This window comes from Panthera uncia, assembly GCF_023721935.1.
Source record: "Panthera uncia isolate 11264 chromosome C1 unlocalized genomic scaffold, Puncia_PCG_1.0 HiC_scaffold_4, whole genome shotgun sequence".
Taxonomy (NCBI): domain Eukaryota; kingdom Metazoa; phylum Chordata; class Mammalia; order Carnivora; family Felidae; genus Panthera; species Panthera uncia.
The window spans coordinates 51,746,931-51,767,709 of NW_026057585.1; the positions used below are offsets into that span (position 1 = coordinate 51,746,931).

Genomic DNA, 20,779 nt, shown 5'->3' on the forward strand with positions numbered 1-20,779 from the left:
TTTAATATACATTACAAATATTTTAGACCAATCACATTTTGTTGTGTGTAACTTATTTACAAAACAAAAAATATATTACAATAACATGAATGAAACAGTGAATCTGATCAACAACAAGCTTTGTCACAACCAGATATTTAAAAGGAATGCAAAAATCTGTTGGTCTGCATATGTTAAGAGTTTTGAGATAAATAGGGGTCCAGAATTATAATGTATCTGGAAAAGAGATGAGGGAAATCCCAAATTTATTAAGTTAGGTAAGATTCTTTCTCATTGCTAATTACATAATGTTTAATGATGTTTTAAACTGTGAATACTGATGAATTATCCAAACATGATACAAAGCTAATAGAGTTCTATCATTTCAAAATGTACGTGACATTCACATAATATCCTTTTAATTATTATCATTATATACTGTAGTTCACACAATATCTACAAATGTGAATGAGAAAAAAAAAACCAGGTCACAGCAACATGTCTCACATTCCAATTTTAAATAAGACAAGCACATACTGGTTCAAACATTATTTCATAATACGTTAATAAATAACACCTAGTTTGTTATGGTTACCTTGATGGTTTACAGCTGTATATTTAAAAGGAGAACATTTTCTGTGAGTTTCACATTGTCAGTAAAGGGTAAAATAAATAATAAATATTTATAACAAAAAAAAAGGAAAGGGAGGAAGAGAAAGAAAGCAAGCAAGCAAGAAAAAAAGAGAGAGAGATTTTTATACAGAACATGAAGTATTTTTGACATGCTGCTTTTCTGGTACAGTTTGCCACAAGAAAATTAAAATAGGAACAAAAAATGATTGTCTTTTAAAAACAACTTTTGAAAGCTTTTCACCATATTGAGCATGAACCTTTTAAGATTAGCATGGAAATCTTTTTGCCCATCTGCTTTGCATATATATATACTATGCACATCATGGATGTGCACACCAAAAGAGATCCCCCTCAAGTCACGGGATGGCAACTGCTGACCCCTCAAAATGAGGAACAGCCAAAACACTGAAGTGCAAACCAACCAGTGTGAAGTCTGCAAAGGTTTCATTCTTACTTTGCTTTCACAGATGTCCCTGCATGAATGTTGTTCCTGTAGACCCCCGACTACTTTTAAAACACTAACCCCCACTGGAATAATCCAAGGGATCCAGTGTCAACAGGTGGGGAGGAGAACATGGTCCCTCCAAGCAAATCCTGACCAGCCATCTGACTCGGTCCGGTCCGAAGGTGAGCACAGCTCTCCCACTCCAACTGCACCTGTCTCGTCACTGGTGTTGTGTTGTTTTCTACTCTCTTACCACAACCACTCACAAAACTAGAGGACAGGGACTCCTTACTAGACACTGGTCCTGATACGTTGTGGTGTGCCAAACTGCTTTACAACCTGTTTCCAGCTAAAAATATTTTCTTGGCTAAGCAAAAGGAAGAGCATGAAGCCTTATGACAAAATGATAAGTTTCTTCCAAATCATGTTTAGAGTTGAAGTTACGTCCTTAAGACATTTTCTTTAAGCAACTACAGTTTTCTAGGGAGAGGAAGGTAGCAGCCCAACTTTCTGACCAGGAACAAATATTTCTCTCTCCACAGAGTCCCTGTTTTCTTCAGTCAGCATTTGCACTAATTTTTAGCTTATCCAGGGTTGGCAATCACTGGATTGTAATACAATCACTTCCCACAATTTACATTGTCCTCTTGACCCAAAGACGTATACAGTATTATGCTAAAGACCATTGTAAATTTCCACAAAAATAAAATACTTGGTGGTTGTGTTCCTAAAGTCAATGTAAAGCCATGGCTTTAATGACATCTTTCCAAGAAAATCTAAAAACCATTAGTTAAAATCCACCATGTACTTCTATTATCATAGCTTTTGCTCATTAATCCTATTCTCAGACAATGAGATGGGTGTTATGCCTTTGGTGGCCTCTGGTTTCCATTTCCCCACAAAATGCTGAGTCTGCCCCCCAAAGGGCAGGCTGGAATGTAGGAACTCCACAAGGTCCTCTCACTAAAAGTTCCTTCCCTGCTCTGGACCTTTAATGGTGGGGACTTGAGGAAATAAACATCCACATTCCTTATCAATGAGTAATTAATTCACGAGTAATTTAACAGTTTAGTACTGGATACATGTTACTGGAGTTTTTGGTTCACCTGTGAAAACTTCAGAACTGTGACACACACTAAGCATTAGCACAGGTCTGCAGCAGAAATGGAAAAGCTCAAAAACTAATACAAGGGCTTTTGACCTTGGTTTTCAAACTCAGACCAGGCATCATTGAGCTCCATAAAAATCATCTTTGCATATTGTTCATAGGGTTGCCCAGTAGCCTGTAGAAAAAAGAAAAAAGAACAGCAAAACACATTAGATACTACAGACTGAAATTTTATTTGTATTAAAATTTTCACTGCTAATATGTGGGCTCTAAGTAATTGAAATGTTTTTCTATTAGGCCATTTCTTATTTTATAGCTCACTCTATGTGATCCTAATTATTATAACCTCCCCAAAACTCTCTCCCCTTAGAAATTCACATATGGTGGCTCAGTCTGTTAAGCGTCCGACTCTTGATTTCAGCTCAGGTCATGACCTCATCGTTCGTGAGATCAAGCTCTGCATTGAGCTCTATGCTGACAGTGTGGAGCTTGCCGGGGATTCGCTCTCTCTCTCCCTCTCTGCCACTCCCTCGCTCATGTGTGTGCATTCTCTCTCTCTCTCTCTCTCTCTCTCTCTCTCTCAAAAATAAATAAATAAACTTTATTTAAAAATTGGAAAAAAAAACTAGTCAGTGATAAATCATATACCTAGGGAAAGCCCTCCCATTCCATTATTGTAATATATAGTTTAATTTCTTCTCTTGCTTCATAAAGTATAACTATTTGTTAAAAAACTTGATGTTAGCCCATGGACTTTATCATTTAAATGGCCTAATAACCAGAAAATTGAGAGTATAATGTTTTAATACATGGTCATAAGCTAATGAAATAAGGAGCAGAGAAGTGCTATACCAGGGCAGATCATACTCACTTTATCTGGGTGCACCACCAGCACAGCCTTCCTGTATACCTTTTTCACCTGCTCAGGTGTTACCAGGTCAGCCATGCCAACTGGTTTCCACTTGGTCTCCCCAGCCCACAACACAGTGTGCATCGTGGACAGAAGTGCTCTGATATTTCTCTCTTTACCTTCAATCCATTCCAGAATCTGTAAACGCAGAGGGAATTAGGAAATAGAAATGTTTTCAAGTCCCTAAGGTCTCCACTTAGTCTCTGGAAATGGCTTCTGCCCCAACAACATTAACCACATGGGGCACTGTGCATGCTCCAAGCTGTTTTCTCTACCTAGGATAATTTTTCACCTCCTACCTTGGTTTTCCTGTTAACCCTTCATCATCCTTTAAAAGCCTGCTCAGGAATTTCATACCATTTGCCTTTGAGAGCTTGAATCCCTTCCTCTCTACCCCACCCCAGAGTTAATCTCACTCCTAAAGCATGAACTCCATGGGGGCACAGACCATGTCCATTTTGGTCTCTGCTATCTGCCTCTGTCTGGTATAGTATCTGGCACACACACACTAAATAAATATCCCGGTGGGGGGGGGGGATTTCCCTGGGCTAATCCCTTAAACATGTTTCTATCTTAATATGTGCTGTGTTTTATCATAATCACCCGTGTGTGTGTTTTTCCTTGCCATTAGGCAGAGCTGTTTGAGAAGAGGTATTGTTTCTTACCAAGACTATAACTCAGGAGACAAATAACATGACTGCTTCAAAATACAGCTTTAAAAGAAAACTCGAAAACTGTTAAATGAATTAACCCAAGTAGTAATATGAATGTTCACAGTTTGAGTCTTCTCAGGTTGCACAAATGAGGTGATTAAGTTGAAGGGTTTATAAGAACACACCAGCATTTAGCACATAGTAGGAGGTCAGTGTGTACGTTGGTGAATGAATGGTTTAGCCAAGGTTAATAATGCCTACTCTCCCAAGCAACTAAATACCATGTACCAACTAAACAACCGAGCATCATTTAAAAGACATAAACTATTTTCTTCCATAGAAAAAACTGTCAGAGTTTGCCTAGTGAACAAATGTTGTCAAGATGGAGCACAGAGCTTTGGAAGAAATAGAAAGTCTCGGTAGTGTTACATGAAGCAAAAAGTAAATGCAAACCAAGGATCCTATATTGTATTCAAAAGAGAATCTAAGAATCTATGTATCCTTCACAAATGTTCAAATCTGTCTGGAAATATGTTACATTTTTTCAAAATGTGTAAGATGGACTGGCTGTGCTAGTCCTGGTTTTGGAAACCCTTTAATGCGGTAACAGATTAGAGCCCCATCTCCCAGTTCATTCTGGCATCAGCATACTTAGTACTTTGTCACATAGGAATTCAACCTCTCCGTCTGTCACAAACATTCCAATTCTCTTGATCTTTACAAAAACTCTTCCACTACCTCACATAATACATCCACATAATGAAACCACTCTTTTCTTTCCAAGCTAAACTGGGAGTAGCTGGTTGGCAAATCTTTTTTAATGGGGAAATATTCTTTTTTCCGCAAATCCAATCTTAACCTAGACTTCTAGAATCAAAACAGATAAAAGTAGAACTGCTCTGGCTGAAAGTGGATGGAGGGAAGCAGTGAGGAAGCTGGGAACCAGGAACACTGAAGGCTCCATACCCATAGCCTTGTCACAGGACTTTTTCACACAGAATAATCACCCTGGGGCAGGAGCTCACACACCTTTAATTTCTCAGGATCCATTTCCTTAGCCATTTCTTCCTTTCTCATCTCAGCTATTGTTCGAGGCCCCTTTTTGTCTTTGTGTGCATTGAAACCTTGACCAGAAAGTAGGTCTTCAAAGTCAGCTGCTTTTTGTTTCCCTTCTGCAATATAAGTTTTAAAAAGAAATCATTATAGTCTCTACTCTTAAACATAAAATCATATCACCTCATAATACTTAAGAGTCTTCAAGGTGCTTTCACATATATTAATCTTCTTATACTTAACCCAATGAGTAGGGTATGAGACTGTCATGCCCATTTGGCAGATGAGGAAAATGAGGCTTGAAGAACCTCAGAGATTTTTCCAGAATCATATGCCATATCCACAGCAAAGCTAGAACTCAAGGCTGGATTATTACAGTAAATCCAACTCCATAACACCATTTCCACCATATCATCTTTTTATAGCTGAAAATACTCATGATGCACCCCCACCCCACCCACCCCAGTTATACAACTAGTTAGTATCAGTGATGGGACTAACACTGGGTTTTGGTACTTGAAGTCCACGGATGCCACCACTTTCCTGACCATGCCCAGTTCTACCCACTGACAGCTCTAGCCCATCATACCGCTCTTTTCCTCCAAGTCTGGCTGTGGCCTCACAGTCTTTCTCAATGTTTAGAGAGGCAGCCTAGCTTGATGGCAAAGAGCAAAGTCTCTATAGCTGGACTCCCCAGGCTTGAATTACAAGCCTGGACTCTCCAGGCTTGAATTACACTTATCAGCAGTGGGACCTTGGGGCAAGTTACTTATTATCCTCCGGCCTCAATTTCCTCATCTGTAAAACAGGGATGGTGTTAACAATACTACTTACCTCACAGGGTTGTTGTAAGAATTGAGAAGTTAACATTTTCAGGAGTTTAGAATAGTGCCTGGTTATTTAAATGTTTATTAAATTAAAACAAAACAGAACCGAAGCACAGCAGTCCATGCTTGTCAATGCCCATCAACCAAAGTTGACATCTGGATTGAAAGCCATTTGCCATCTCTATACCGTAAGACGTTCTGGACACACACCCACACATGCACACACTAAATGCAAGTGCTCTGAGATGAGGGAATCTGCCTGTCTTGTTCACTTCCATAATTCCCAAAGTTTTCTACATTTAAGATGCTACATAAATATCTGCCGACTGCTGACAATTACCCTACATCTACTCAAAATAAAAATAGAGGGGGAGCCACAAGACTCTATGGAACTGTGCAAGCAATACCCATCGTGAACCAAAGAACAAACGTGATGTTACATATTCCCGGCAAAAGAGTCCCTGTCATGTTATTATTTTGAGAAGGTACCTGTGTCGAATCAAGTAGAGTGTGGCAGTTAAGAGGAGGGGTTCTGGAGCTGAATTGCCTGGGTTCAAATCTTGGTTCTGTCACTTACAAGCTGTATGGGTTTAAGAAATTACTTCATTTATCTCTGTCACAGATTCTTCATCTACAATGTGGAGTTGGTTTTGAAGATTATATGAAATAATGCGTGAAACTACTTAGAACAGCACCTGACATACAGCAAGCACTCAACGTTAGCTACAGTTACTAGAAAAAGTAGAATTTCCTTTTCCATGTTCTACAAAGAGAAAGGCCTGTTTCTTCACCATGCCCCTAAAGACTCAGCTCTTGAGTATGACCAAATCAATTGAGATGGGAAATATAACAGGACTTTTGACAAACTCAAATTTAACCATCGCTGCTATGCAAAATACAGTATTTTTTTACTTGTTACCAAGAATCCCATTCAAAAAAAAAAAAAGAAAAAAGAAGAGACTGAATCCTATCCAGAGTACTCTCTAGCCTTAGCTGTTGGCCCACTTTGTGTTCTTTTAACTTTCTTCTCAGAAGAGAGGAAAAAACCATGTAGGAAACCCAGTGATCTGAAACATCTGCCAACCAGAGCATAAGCAAGATAAATGTCCCAAGACATACACCCTCCTGTGATGAGGATCCAAGGGCAAATGTGAACACAGAGCTTACAAGGCTCCCAACCTTTCTCCTCTCCCCGCTCTTCCAAAGGAATAACAGCTTCAAGATCCAGCCGCTCCACCACTCACATCCATTCAGTATTCGTTTAGTGCTTATTGCACGCCAAGCCCTCAGCTAGGTGCTAATGATCACATGACACCACACCTGCTCTCCATCAGGGGTCAGTGTGGAAAGAGACAGACAAGTGCACTAGCCTAAGTCACAAAATGATGTGATGAGTGTCAAGAGCATGGTAAACCCAGGTGCTTCAAGCACAGAGTGGGAGGGAGGGATCCTGTTGTATCTCTACAACGAAAGATGGACTCAGAAAATACTGGAATTGTTTTCTGTCTCCTTCTTCAGGCATATATACAGGTAACATGACAACACAGGCTACCCTATAGTCAGGCTACACGCCATCACCCTTACCCAAATTAGCTGATCCTTTCCCACGTTCATTCTGCCCCCCAGGCACGGCCGAGAAGCTCACATTGTAGTTGGGTCGGTTCTGGGGAGAGGAGTGGGGCATGCTGGGCTGTGGCTTGGACTGTGTCTGCTGCCAGTTGTAGCCACCTCCCTGCTGCCACCCTCCACCCATAGGCTGCGGAGATGCCTTCTGCGGTGAGCTGAGAGGCGCAAATCCTCCACCCAGTCCAGTTGGTGTGGTGGGTTTGCTGGCAAAGGAAGAACTACCTATGGAAACAGAGAGAGAGAGAGAGAGAGAGAGAGAGAGAGGAATGCTGTTTTGAGTAACCTCTAGTTCTATGTCCCAAGTTTTTGTTTTCAGTGACTTTAGTGGAAATTACCTTGACTGATGGCACAATTAACCTTCCTAATAATTAAAGGAATTGCAGGCATATATTTCCTTTAATCCCCACTGTGATGTTTCTAGGTGTATATTAATAGCCCCATCTTTTTCTTCAGATATACAAACCGCAGTTCAGAGCAGCTGAGTGATTTTCTCTAAGTCACACAGCCAGCAGTGGCAGAACTGGGACTTGAATCCAAGTCTTGGACTCCAAGACAGAAAAGCCCTGTCTTTTCCCACACTGCCATGTCTCCTCTCCTTCCCACCTTATAAGCACATTCTATTTCTCACTGGGAAAAAAAAAAAAAAAATAACAACTACCGAATTGACAAGAAGAGAGAATAAAAGAAAATACATTCATTCATCAAGGTACTACTTAAACTTCAATGATCACGATTAATCATTGTTTGTTGTAAGTACAAACATGGTTAGTGCCCGTGAGTAAACAAAGATGTCTTGAAAATTCACAAGTAGGTTTCAATTTCACACTTCTTGCATTTCATTGCAGGAGTATAAACACAGCCAGCACTATGGCAACTTTGAACTGGGTAAAGGATCTTACTCAAGCTTTAAAAAAATGATTATTACTTTGTGCCAGGAATTTAAGTAGAATTCTGATTCCACAGTCTCCTAACTTTTAAGTACTCACTGCATTCGTGCTGGGCTGTTTCCAAAATACAAAGACCAACAGTGTCTTGTGTTTAAAGAGGTAAAATGAGAAACTGAAATGTGGTGATCTCTAGGAAGACTTTCGTGCACCAAACCCAAAGTAACAGTGATAATAAAATAACTAATATGCATGTACAAAATACTTTTGTGTCTATTACTTCCTTCAGTCTATACAACACTCTTAGGGAGGTAGGTAGTACTTACTGACCCCACTCTAAAAATGAGGAAATCCAAAGTTCAGAGAAGTTTCCTGACTTGCTCATGATCTAGTTAACGGAGCTGAGTCTTGACTATAGGCATCCTTCCTCCAAATGTCATGCTCATTTGCTGCACCCATAATCCCTAATTCCTCCCCAAATCTCTGAGCCTGTCACTACAATTTATCCCTTACCATCTCTTCTTTCTAGAGATCTCTCCCTTTACTTTGATCTGGGGCTCCTCCTTCTTTCCCCAGTGGGAATGCTGTATAATGGACCCTGCAACTTGGAGTCAATCTGAGTTTGAGTCTCAGCTTTATCACCCATTCATGCACATACTTATTCAACCATTCGTACATTCACTCATCAGTATTTACAGAGCATCTGTGTGCCATATAAAGTACTGGGCATTGGGAATATGGTCTATGGAGAATCCCTGCTCTTCCGAAGCTCAGTGAAAAAACTTCATCTCCTTGAGTCTCAGTTTCATTTGTAAAACCAGAACTACATCTATGTTACAGGTATACCATAAAGACACAAAGGCTATATGAATATATTTCACAAACCATGAATTAAGCAAATTAAGAGACATTATACATTATAATATAATGCAAGTTCATATGCCCAGAATACACTGAAACATCATAAGGGCTTAATAAATACTTGGTAACAGGAAAAGGTGACGACAGAAGCTCTGAGGCTTGGCATTGCCCCCTGTCAGTGCATAACTTAGCATGAAGCGTCTCTTCATGAGGACCTGGGCCCTCCTGCCAACAGCACATCAACATACACCTTAGGCTGGGTATTCATTCTGCACTGGAATTTCATTTTACAGTCTAAGGATGCTTACTATCTTCCTTCTGATATATATACATTATTTAATTAAATAAATATGGAAACTCCTAAACACTAAAAAAAAAGCTTCCTTATTCCCATTACACTGCCATTTATTCATTCATTTATAAAACACTATCGAACATCCTTCACACGCTAGGCTGCAGACACGGTGGTGAAAAGACACATGCAGATCCTGTTCTCGAGGGGTGTCAACATTGTAGGACTTTCGGATGCCCACTCTTCCAGAATCTTCTCTTCCCATGTTCAGAAATTTAATTTTTAATGCTACCGGAGCAGGGAACTGACAAAAATGCAAAGCAGCTGCTAAACCCAGAGGCCACTGCTATCCTCATTAAAAGCTACAGCAGTTGGTTATCAGCTGTGGTTGGGCATTACCATCACCTGGGGAGCTTCTAAAACTCCCTATATTCAGGCCACCGCCAGACCAATTAGATCAGAATGTCTATGGGAGGAACTAAGGCACTGCTGTATGGAACAGAATTGTTCAATGTGAAAACACCTTTAGGAGAAGGACACTGTCTTTTGTCTTTTCTGAACTGCAGCTATGTAATTTGGAAGTTTGATTTTAATCTTCAAAGCAACTGCCTAGGTGTCAAAAATTCTGGCTTGTAGCCCTGCTTATACACCTGTTCACTGTGTGGCTTTAGGAAACTCACTTAAGTTTCCTAAGTTACGTGACTTGAAACATGCAAGAATTTAGGAAACTAGTTTTCCCAGCGACTGTAAGAATTAATTACATTTCAAAAATGACAAAGAATTCCTGAACTCCTCCCAACAGGTTGGTTGTTGTAGTGATATGGGTGTCGCTATTCTGAAATTTTTGTCGTGTGGCAATTAATGTTGTTGAGATCCAGGGAAATGGAAAATACATATGTGGAAAAGGGCAAGGCAAAGGAGCGCCCTGTGTATTGGATAGGATTATATATGTAGCTATATCCACGCATCTCCTATCTCTATCTAGCTCCTGAAAGGCAGAGCAATGACTCCCACCCCAGTACCAATGAACACACTTAGTGCACAGATCCTGGTTTCCAAATATCATTCTCCACAAAAAGGAATAAGGATTCCTTGGGGAATGACTGATTCTAGGACTGGGGAGAAAACATTTCACAACAAGCCTAGAACATCTTGTGCCGTTAAGAAAGAAAGTTTTCAAAAAATGATGAACTTGAGTGAAAAGAACACAGAATCCAGAAAAAAGGAGGGGATTTCACAAACCAAACCAAATATTAGACATGAACATTAGAGAAAATAATGACAGTAATGAATCAAAAAAGAATCTATTAGGCCATTCTGATGAGAGAGAGAGAAAGAAAAGGAAATTTTTTTACAGTGTCAATTAATATATGTAGAAAGAAGGGAAGAATCAGAAAAATCACAATTCTGCAACCATTGTAGTAATAACTGCTTCAGGCAAGAATCATTAATGACTGCTAAAACCAGTAGCTAAATCAGATAGAGAATAGAATATTCTCATATAGGGTAGTCGCAAATTATCTCCTCCAGCTAACTCATCAATTACAAAGGGAAAAAATAATAACATTATGATAAAGAAGCCTGGCAGATACCCTTTTAGGGAAGTGATCAAAGTTAATACCAAACCTAAATTGAGACTTTCTCAACTGGCCTCTATCCTTCAAGGATCAATGTCATGAAAGGAAAAAAAAAAAAAAAAAAAGGCAAAGGAATGATTCCGGATTAAAGTTGCCTAAAATGACATGATGTCTAAATGCAAGATGTGATGCTGGATTTTTAAAAGGAACTTCCTATAAAGATCATCTCTTCAGAGAGGCCTTTCCACCTGATACCTGAAATAACACCCCAGGCCATCTATCACTCACCATCCCTCTCTGCTTTTTTTCTTTTATAGCACTTAGCACAGGGCTTAGGAGTGTGAGCTCCAGACCCAGACATCATGGTACTGAAAACCCATGACTCGGGAGTGTGACCTAATCGTTTGTGCCCCAGTTTCCTCATCATCTGCAAAATGAGGATAACAGTCTCTACTTCAAAAGATTATTGGGGGGTGGTGCCTGCGTGGCTCAGCTCGTTAAGCATCCAACTCTTGATTTTGGCTCAGGACATGATCTCACAGTTCATGAGTTCGAGCCCCACATCAGGCTTTGTGCTGACAGCATGGAGCCTGCTTGGGATTCTCTCTCTCCCTCTCTCTCTGCCCCTCCCCCTGCCTTGCTCTCATGCGTGTGCTTTCTCTCTCTCTCCTCTCTCTCTCAAAATAAACTTAGATTATTCAGGATAGGGGCACCTGGGTGGCTCAGTTGGTTAAGTGTCTAACTTCAGCTCAGGTCATGATCTCATAGTTCATGAGTTCGAGCCCTGCATCGGGCTCTATGTTGTCAACGCAGAGCCTGCTTCAGACCCTCTGTCCCCCTCTCTCTTTGCCCCTCCCCAACTTGTGCTTGCTCGCTCACTCTCTCTCTCTCTCAAAAATAAACAAACATTAAAAAAAAGATTATTGGGGAGACTAAATGAAACGTAAAACACTTAAAATAGTGTCTGGCACACAGTAAAGCCCCAATAAACATTAATTGTTATTTTTATTTGACATTATATCACATATTTATTCATTTACTATTTCATTCCTTTTCTAGAATATAAGCTTTAGGAAAGCAGGAATGTTGTTTTGGTTTTTCTTGTTTGGTTGGTTTTTATTAAGACAATGTTAACACACAGAAGGCACTTAGTAAATAATTGTGGAATGAATAAAAAAATGAACAGTGAATAAGATTTTATTTGAAGTAGAATTTCACCTGTTATTATTTTAAAATTTGAAACTTACATTAAGAAGGAAGAGAAAGGAAAAGGAGAGAAAGGAAAATGATTTTAAGAGTTATTAAAAGAAAAAACAATTCTAAAGAGGGCATGATGGAAGGTTAAGATTCCAATACAATTACTGGCAAAAATGGAGTCACGTTCTTATTCCCTTAAGACAATTTAGCTCTAAATGCCTCATAAGGGCTCTCTTGAGAATCTAAACTATCAATATGGCCAATTCAAAACTGTATGTGAGGGCTATCTCCACTCCCTTATTTAACTCTGCACTGCACGGAGAAGAAAGGAAAAAGGACGAAGAAAAGGTTTCATAATATGCTAGTCCAACAAGCTGTTCCTTGAAAAAAGGTTCCTTGGTGAGATAGATGAGAACCCTGCAAACTGTATGCTTTTGGGGAACCTCACCAAGAACAGGTACGCTCAGAAGTTTTTGCAATAATCCAAGTCCACAGAACTTAGCAACTTAGCGCTTCCAAAATCACTTGCTCATGGAACACTTATCCCTCAAAAATGATCAACATATGGTGAAAAACGCTTTGAGAATTCTATACAGAGTCTATTTTCTGTATGGAATTTTACAAACGAAGCAGAGAGCACTGTAGTCAGTGGAGAGAAGAGGGATGCCAGTGTGAGGATCTCAGGGGGAACATCACAGGAAGGCCTGTGCATGGCTGGCCCTATACATCACAAATCTATACGACTGGCCTCTTCTCTCAGCATTTCTGTACACATTCATTACCTTTGCTGTAGCCAAACTGTGTTGTTAGGTACTCCTGGAAGTTCTGACTGTACTCATGCTACTAAACTAAAATTAGGCACTGGAGAAACGATTTAATAGGGGTTAGTTCCAACCCAGTACTTGGGGCCTGTTTCCTTTTTTTTAAAAAGCCAGTCTCAGATTTTAGAGCATTGCTTAAGAATACGTACTATTCTAGGTCCCAGGTAACAATACCAGCTTGTTGTAACACCAAAGATTTAGATGTGAGGCTTTGAGCCATAAGTAAATGTTACTTATATCTTAACCTGCTGAGTTCATACCTAGAGTCCCAAGGTCAGCAAAAGGATCCAGAGTCTGCGGTTTGTTTTGATGCGTGGGCGTGCCATGCGAGGATCCTGTTGGGCTGGTGGCAGCTGACTTGCTTCCCATTCCAAAGCTTCCTGAAAAGGAAATAAAATCATTGAAAATGAGTTAGTTGTCAGAGGCTGAATTCTGGAATTCAGAAATCCAGGGCTACTGCTCATTTTACCTCTTAGGGGAAATTAGGACAGGGTTTTGCAAAGATGTTACAAGTTGCTAGTGAGTAGTGGCCTGGAGCAGGGACAGGGAACAGAGGAGGTATATGTCATTTCCTAGCCATCCCTGCAAACTACTACATCCAATGTTTACCTCTCATCTCACCTGACTCCATTCTTTCCTCTGGGATTTGGAGTCAGGCCTGGCTCTGAATGCCACTTCCTAGCTGAGTAACTTTCGGCATGTTGCTTAACTTCTCTGAGCTTCAACATTTTCTCCTTGGTTAAATAAAGAAACAGCAACCGCTCCAAAAAGTTGCTGTGATAAGCATATAGTGTGTGTGTGTGTGTGTGTGTGTGTGTGTGTGTGTGTGTATGTGTGTTAACCCACACAGCATTGGAAATGCAATCACATGAAGATGGCTCTCAAGAAATACCATACTAGCCATGAGAAAGAGAATTTATTTATTACAGACAAATTCAGCCCTACAACAAACCCTCTGTTGAGAAAGACTATTCAGGGGCACCTAGGTGGCTCAGTTGGTTGAGCGCCGACTTTGGCTCAGGTCATGATCTTGCGGTTCATGGGTTCGAGTCCTGCATCAGGCTCTGTGCTGACAGCTCGGAGCCTGGAACCTGCTTTGGATTCTGTGTCTCCCTCTCTCCCTGCACCTCCCCCACTCACGCTCTGTCTGTGTGTGTCTCTCTCTCTCTCACTCAAAAATAAAATAAACATAAAATTTTTTTAAAAAAAGAAAGAAGACTATTCAGATTATTCAGTACCTACTCTATGCCAGAAAATTTCATATGAACTATTTCACTTATACAGGGGTGCCTGGGTGGCTCAGTTGGTTGCGCATCCGATTCTCGATTTTGGCTAGGTCATGATCCCAGGATTGTTGGATTGACCCCACATCGGGCTCCGCACTGAGCATGGAGCCTGCTTAAGATTCTCTCTCTTTCTCCCTCTGACCCCCCAGCCTCTCTCTTTCTTTCTCTTTAAAATAAAAAAAAATGTATATTAGAAAAAACATGTAGCTGTGTGGGACAAGAATTATAAACCCTATTTTATGGATTTAAAAAACAGAGGTTCAGGCTTATAAAAAAATCCAAGTGTCACTAAGTGGTTGAGTTAGCTGTATACCCAGATTTGTCTAATTCTATTGTCAAGACAGACATTCAGCAAATGAAACTGAGAATAGTTATAAATAATGTATAAAACACACTATTGTCATGCCATAAAGGCAGTGTGAAAACCTCCATGAGAATGTGAGTCTTTAGGAAATTACATAGGTGAGCTATATGATACTCTATAAGTACTCATTATAGCCTCAGTGAAGGATTATGCTTTAGCAGTTGGCTAAATACGCACAAAAATAACCTGTTGACTTTTACCTGGTTTGGTATGCCAATCCCAGCCTCCTGAAACATCTGGCTGAATGTTCACAGCAGGTGTACTAGACGCTGCAGAAGAAATGGGGAGAAGAGAAAGAATCGCAACAAAATAACTGAGAACCCACTTTTCTGAGTTCACACAAATAAATACTGTCCCTTCCATGAAGCCTGCGTGACCTGCCATGGTCCCACATGATTCATCTCCTTCTGGGCTCTCCAAACATTTTGCAATATTGATATCTTTGTGTCTCCATGTATGGTTACTTATGCGACAGTTTGTAGAACCCATATACTCTTTGTTACTCTTCCTTCTTTGGGTTACCTATATTTTACTTCCATCCACACTTCGAATTATAACTGCGCATATGTCTGTCTCCATTAAATTGTTAGCTCCTTGGCTAACAGCTCCTAAGGCAACAGTTAGCTCCTAAGGCAAGAACTATCTTATTCACTTTGTGTGTCCCACCTCTACATTTAACACAAAGTCAGTGGCCAATAAGAAAAGATGAAAAGAAACTTAAGCTCAATTTGTCTTAAGCTGGTATTAATAAGTGTAGGAGAGCCATGATCAGCTTAGAACTGAAATTTTGTTTTCTCCTCTGCTGTGACTGAACAAAGAAGGATGAGTCAGTCAGAACATGTATTGAGCAGCTATACATCATCCACCATGCTGGTGTCAGAGAGAGTCTACTGTCACTCAAAACAAATTTACTGCAGCTTCAAAAGAAATCATGCTGGCCCCTCTCAAAATTCCAAATGCAGGAATTAAAAGAAATGTTCAGCTACAAAGAATCAAGTATATTAGAGGAATACACATTGGTAGAGTAAGTTTTTTCTGAACCTATAAAATCCAAATAAGAAACAAGGTCCCATAAGAAAGAATTTATTTCTAAGGCATCTGTAGGTTCTGTCCATAAAATCAGTGGGTAAAATGCAAACATTAAACTTACATGGCAAATAGTATTAAACACACACACACACACACACACACACACACACCACACACACACACACACATGCACACACACACCCCACCACCACCAGAGCACCAAAATTAGCACTACCAACTCTTGTATTTGTCTGTACAAGACTTCTTGTACTTTCCCATCATTAAGTTGAAAAGAACATGTCCTTATCAGCCATAAGAGTTCTTCCCTTTCTATTCCTCTTCTACCATAGTAACCCACAAAAAATGTAATAGAAATCAAACAATTTCACTAACACTTGCTATTTAATTTCTTTAACTTCTGATCATAGTCTTATATTCAACTAGGATGTAGAAATAGGTGTTAGAACTCCAACTTTGTTACTAATCAAGCCCACAAATCTTTATGACCATCTACCATATGCAAGGCACCATACAAGGGAACAGAGAACTAAAAGACATTGTCCTCAAGAAATTTAAAATCTGTTGAAGATATAGGAATACACAAATGGAAAGGTAATTACCTAACACTTTCAATCTCTATTTTGCTTTTAATTATGGTTATTTACTTTCTATTCCACACTATGCCCCAAGTGATTGTTCTCTTCAGAGTAGATGTTCAATAAATATCTGTAGAACTCAAAGGCAGGAAGTATTTAAGGTGGGCAATTTGACCTCCTAATCTGACATCTGAGTCTGACCTATATGTTATCCTGTATGAAGATAATGCAACTGACCCGCTAACAGTGGAATAATTGTTTTTTTCAGGAAGGATAGTGGAAAATTCTTTTCAGTCTGGCATGACACAGGACAAAACAAGAAGTATAGCAGCAAAACAAAGAGGTGCTAACTGGCTTCGAGTGGGTGACAAACATCTTCTAACCAATTAACAAAAAACAGAGAACTGAGTCCAGAATTGTCATACTGAACTATGAACATCCATACCTATGGGACACAAAAGATAGTATCCTTATGAAAATAATAAGTTCAAAGTATTAAAGTCAGGAAAATACATAACCTTATTAACACTATCACTAACTATGTTTCAAAGAGACTTAGGAAAAAAATGAGTTAATTCATTTTATATTTACATATTATATGGTAAGATAGATAACATCTACTATGTACCAATAATTCTTCTAGGCACTAGTGAAGCATTAATGAACAAAACAAACTAAACTCCTTGCCTTTATGAGCTCATATTCTAGTGGGGAGAGATGGGAAACAAAAAAAGAAACAAAACATGTAAGTAAATTATTGAGGATTTTGGAAGTTGATCAATACAGCAGAAAGGAAAATCTAGAGTCCGGGCACAGGGATGAGTTGTGATATGAAATGGAGCAGTCAGAGTAGACCCCACTGAGAAGGTGCCAGGTGAGAAAGATCAAAGGAGGTGAAGAAGTTCATCACACCAATGCCTGGGGAAGAGGGGACAGCCGGTACAACAGCAAGAGGACAGTATGGCTGGAATGGAGAGGGCAAGAGGGAGGGGATATGGGTCACACCACTCAGGTCAAAAGCACATAGGGCCATAAAGGCCATCTAAGGACTCTAACTTTCATGCTGAGTGGCATAAAGATGCATTTTCAGCACAGCAATGACATGACTTACATTTTAAATAAGTGATCAAAAACAATAGGTTTAACCTCTATCCCTGCATCTTTCATTCCAAAGTAACCAGCTTCCAATCAGGAGATTCTCTTCAGTGGGAACTATTCAAGGGTGAGAGGTGAATTTCTTGTATGTTGTCCGGTGGACCCACTTCAAATAGTTTGAGATTTAAGACCAATTGGAAATCACCCACAAAAGTTATTCCTGGAATGAGTTCTCATGTTTAGTGACGTTAGAGTTTGACCAAAGTTGTACAATTCATCTTCTGTTTGTGTTTGCATGGCTTCCAAGAAGTCAAACTGATGACTAGACTGAATTCACCAGGCAAGCTCCTTCCACAAGATGCCTTCCACAGGACCTCACCTTCCAGGTTGAGGCCAGTACTGTTCCATAGCCTTCAACATCAGGTATAAGCTACAATTCTCTAGCTCAAAGTCATTTGTCCTCCACTTAAAGAGCTCCAGTTTTAATCAGAGTTACCTAAATGATACCCTTTTGCACTTACAAGTAGATATCAGAGAAATATAAAGTGGGCTTCACATGGGATTCAAAATTTTCTAGTGGTCACATCAAAAAAGATTTAAAAAAAACACTGATGGAATTAATTTTAATACATTTTATTTAACCCAATATAGTCAAAATATTATCTTCTGTGATCAATATGAAAATATTAATGATATTTTACATTCTTTTTTTGTACTAAGTTTTGAAACCTGGTGTGTATTTTATACCTAGAGAGCATTTAAAATCAGACTAGCCACATTTCATGTGCTCAAGATATCCCAGAGCTTTTAAAATATTAATGTAACTACTTTATGGGGGAAGGGAAGGGGAAAAAAATAGTTACAAACAAGAGGGAGGGAGGCAAACCATAAGAGACTCTTAAATACAGAGAACAAACTGAGGGTTGATGGGGGGTCAGGAGAGAGGGGAAATGGGTTATGGACACTGAGGAGGGCACTTGTTGGGATAAGCACTGGGTGTTGTATGTAAGCGATGAATCACAGGAATCTACCCCTAAAACCAAGAGCACACTGTATGTTAGCCAACTTGACAATAAATTATATTTTTAAAAAATAAAATAAAATAATAAACTTTTATCCATGGTAAAAAAAATGATTAAATTCTAATTGTTCAAATCCAGTGTCTACAATATGTTCTGCAACCATTCGAAGGCTATTAAAACTAACCTGTTTATTGATACTACTTTGGACTTCAATGTCCATATGGATTTAATTTAAGCAGGAGCTGTTGGTATTTTGCATGGGCACAGAGTGAGGCAGCAGAGTTGAGAAAAATATATATCACCCTGGGAATTAAGAGATAAAAGTTCTGGTATATTTTCTATTTTTAACTAGATACTTCATCTTAAGGAAGTCAATAGTTATCTGTCTCAGTATCTTTCTCTAAAATGAATAAAAATACTTGATCTACTTAGTTCAGAGGGTTGTGAGTTTTCTTTGTAAAGGTATCTAAAGATACCAATAATATTTCCCTCCCAAACATACCATCTTTTGACAGCCTGCTTTAAACAAATGTGTTTTCTTTCCTTTCTTTTGCAAAAATTATAGGCCTACACATTTCATTTTGAATTTAAATAGAATGATTGTATTCTGAAAAATAAAATAAAATGTTAACTTAATTGTTAATTTCCAAAAGAGAGGGGCGCCTGGGTGCCTCAGCTGGGTAAGTGTCTGACTTGGGCTCAGGTCATGATCTTGTGGTTCGTGGGTTCAAGCCCCATGTTGGGCTCTGTGCTGACAGCTCAGAGCCTGGACCCTGCTTCAGATTCTGTGTCTCCTTCTCTCTGCCCCTCCCCCACTTGTTGCGTTCTCTCTCTCTCTATCTCTCAAAAATAAAGAAACATTACAAAAATTTTTTAAAGAAAAAAAAAAGAGAGATGCATTATATAGGCTTCCCCAAACAAAATAAAACAAACACCTACTGGATGCTTTTACATCTGAGAACCTATTGTTATTTTGTGGAAAACTATGGTCCACTGAACACAATATAAAATATGTTCTTACCATGCACTGTAGGTGAAGGACTTCTTGTAGGCTGAAGAAAGGGGTCACTGGAAGCACTAGATGTGGTCAGAAAAGAACCCAGCAAATCCTGACTTGATGGTTTAGAAGGTGCTCCAAATGGGTCAAAGGTGGCACCTAGAAAAAAAAAAGGAAAAATGTGTTTCTTTGTCCTGTGAGTTCATTCATTCAATAAATATTCAAGAGCTGCCACTATTGCCAGGCCTTAGGCCAAATATTTGAAAAACTGGGATGAAGCTTGCATTCTGGGCTGCTCCACAGGCCCATCTTATCCTTAAAACTTCCTCCAGGGCCAACAATGGAACCTGAGGATTTTTGACCTCAGGAAGAATCCCATCTTTGTGGACAAAGGAGGACTGTAGATTTATCCATTGGAAGATCCGTCAACACTACAAATGAGGGCTTCTTGGGCCCTCCATAAGTGGCAAAACCATGTTTGGACCAAAGGAGATACCCAATGAATAAACTGTGCTTGTATTCAATAAATTAATGGACAAATACCAGGCAGGAGGGGTTTGCTATTAAGGTGAACATTAGAAAACCTCACTGACCAGGCTTTGCTTAGTTTTATGTTTTTAGTGGTCTTTGGCTCGCTTGAAAGTGAAAGAGAGGAGAAAATGAGTGTTGCTATGTAACTCAAATGCTGTTCCCAAAACACTGCCTCTCAATAACTTGCTAGAAACTAGATGCAGATTTAGTGAAGTGAGGACAAGTTTGTGAATATACTAAGAAGACTAGAACAAAGCCAGCAGCTGAGATCTCTGGCAACAACACAATAAAACTAATATTGTATCATTTCTTAGGGTTTACATTGCCTTTCATAAAAAATACTTCAGCTGATTCTCAGTCTCTCCCTATCACACAGTAGTATTATCTTCATTCTATAGACAGTGAAACTGAGGTTCAGAAAGCCAAGTCAATCAATATATCCAGCTTTAATTTCATTATCTACAACCTGAGGCACAGATTTAACTAATGTCTCTCAAAGATCCCTTCTAGCTCTGACACCAGAACATAACTATCTTCATGGGACTGTGATGAATTAAATAAAGTCACACAAGGTACATGGTCTTGAAACATGACTGAGTACTATGATAGTCTGGATCTTGCAGATTTTTCTTCCCTGACACCTTTAATTCACTGTGGTAAGAACTGGATAAAACGAAGCCAAATATAGAAGAAACAGCCTGGGATTCAGGGCACCAGGGTACCACCGTGGCTCCATCAATAACTAATGTAGGAGTTTGAGCCTCAGCAACCACATTCCAGGATTTTAAGACTCACTCTTACAAAGAATGCTTCCAACTGAACTACTTACTACAAATCAAGACCACCCAGAGCCTTCTGAGAACTGAAGGATTAGCTTGGGAAAGGAAGTCCCCGCAGATTACCATATGAGTGAAGAGTTGAGACATTTCTCTTTACTCTTCCTAATATGATGTCATCTTGGTTAATAGTGATATCAGGTAAGAAGGGGCAGCT

The 20,779-nt window shown here is 39.4% G+C and overlaps 1 protein-coding gene across 5 annotated transcripts in view; it reads right to left on the reverse strand.

Annotated features, from left to right (window-relative positions):
- The window catches only part of DNAJC6 (DnaJ heat shock protein family (Hsp40) member C6), a 139,073-nt gene continuing 118,294 nt past the window's right edge, over positions 1-20,779 (reverse strand). For all 5 annotated transcript variants that reach the window (XM_049618536.1, XM_049618534.1, XM_049618535.1 and 2 more), the window contains 7 exons: positions 19,280-19,414; positions 14,717-14,785; positions 13,127-13,246; positions 7,193-7,456; positions 4,758-4,900; positions 3,037-3,213; positions 1-2,340 (listed from right to left, as the gene is read on the reverse strand). In XM_049618536.1, coding sequence (XP_049474493.1) covers positions 2,239-2,340; positions 3,037-3,213; positions 4,758-4,900; positions 7,193-7,456; positions 13,127-13,246; positions 14,717-14,785; positions 19,280-19,414 — 1,010 coding nt within the window. In that variant the 3' untranslated portion in view covers positions 1-2,238. The remainder of the gene's footprint in view (positions 2,341-3,036; positions 3,214-4,757; positions 4,901-7,192; positions 7,457-13,126; positions 13,247-14,716; positions 14,786-19,279; positions 19,415-20,779) is intronic.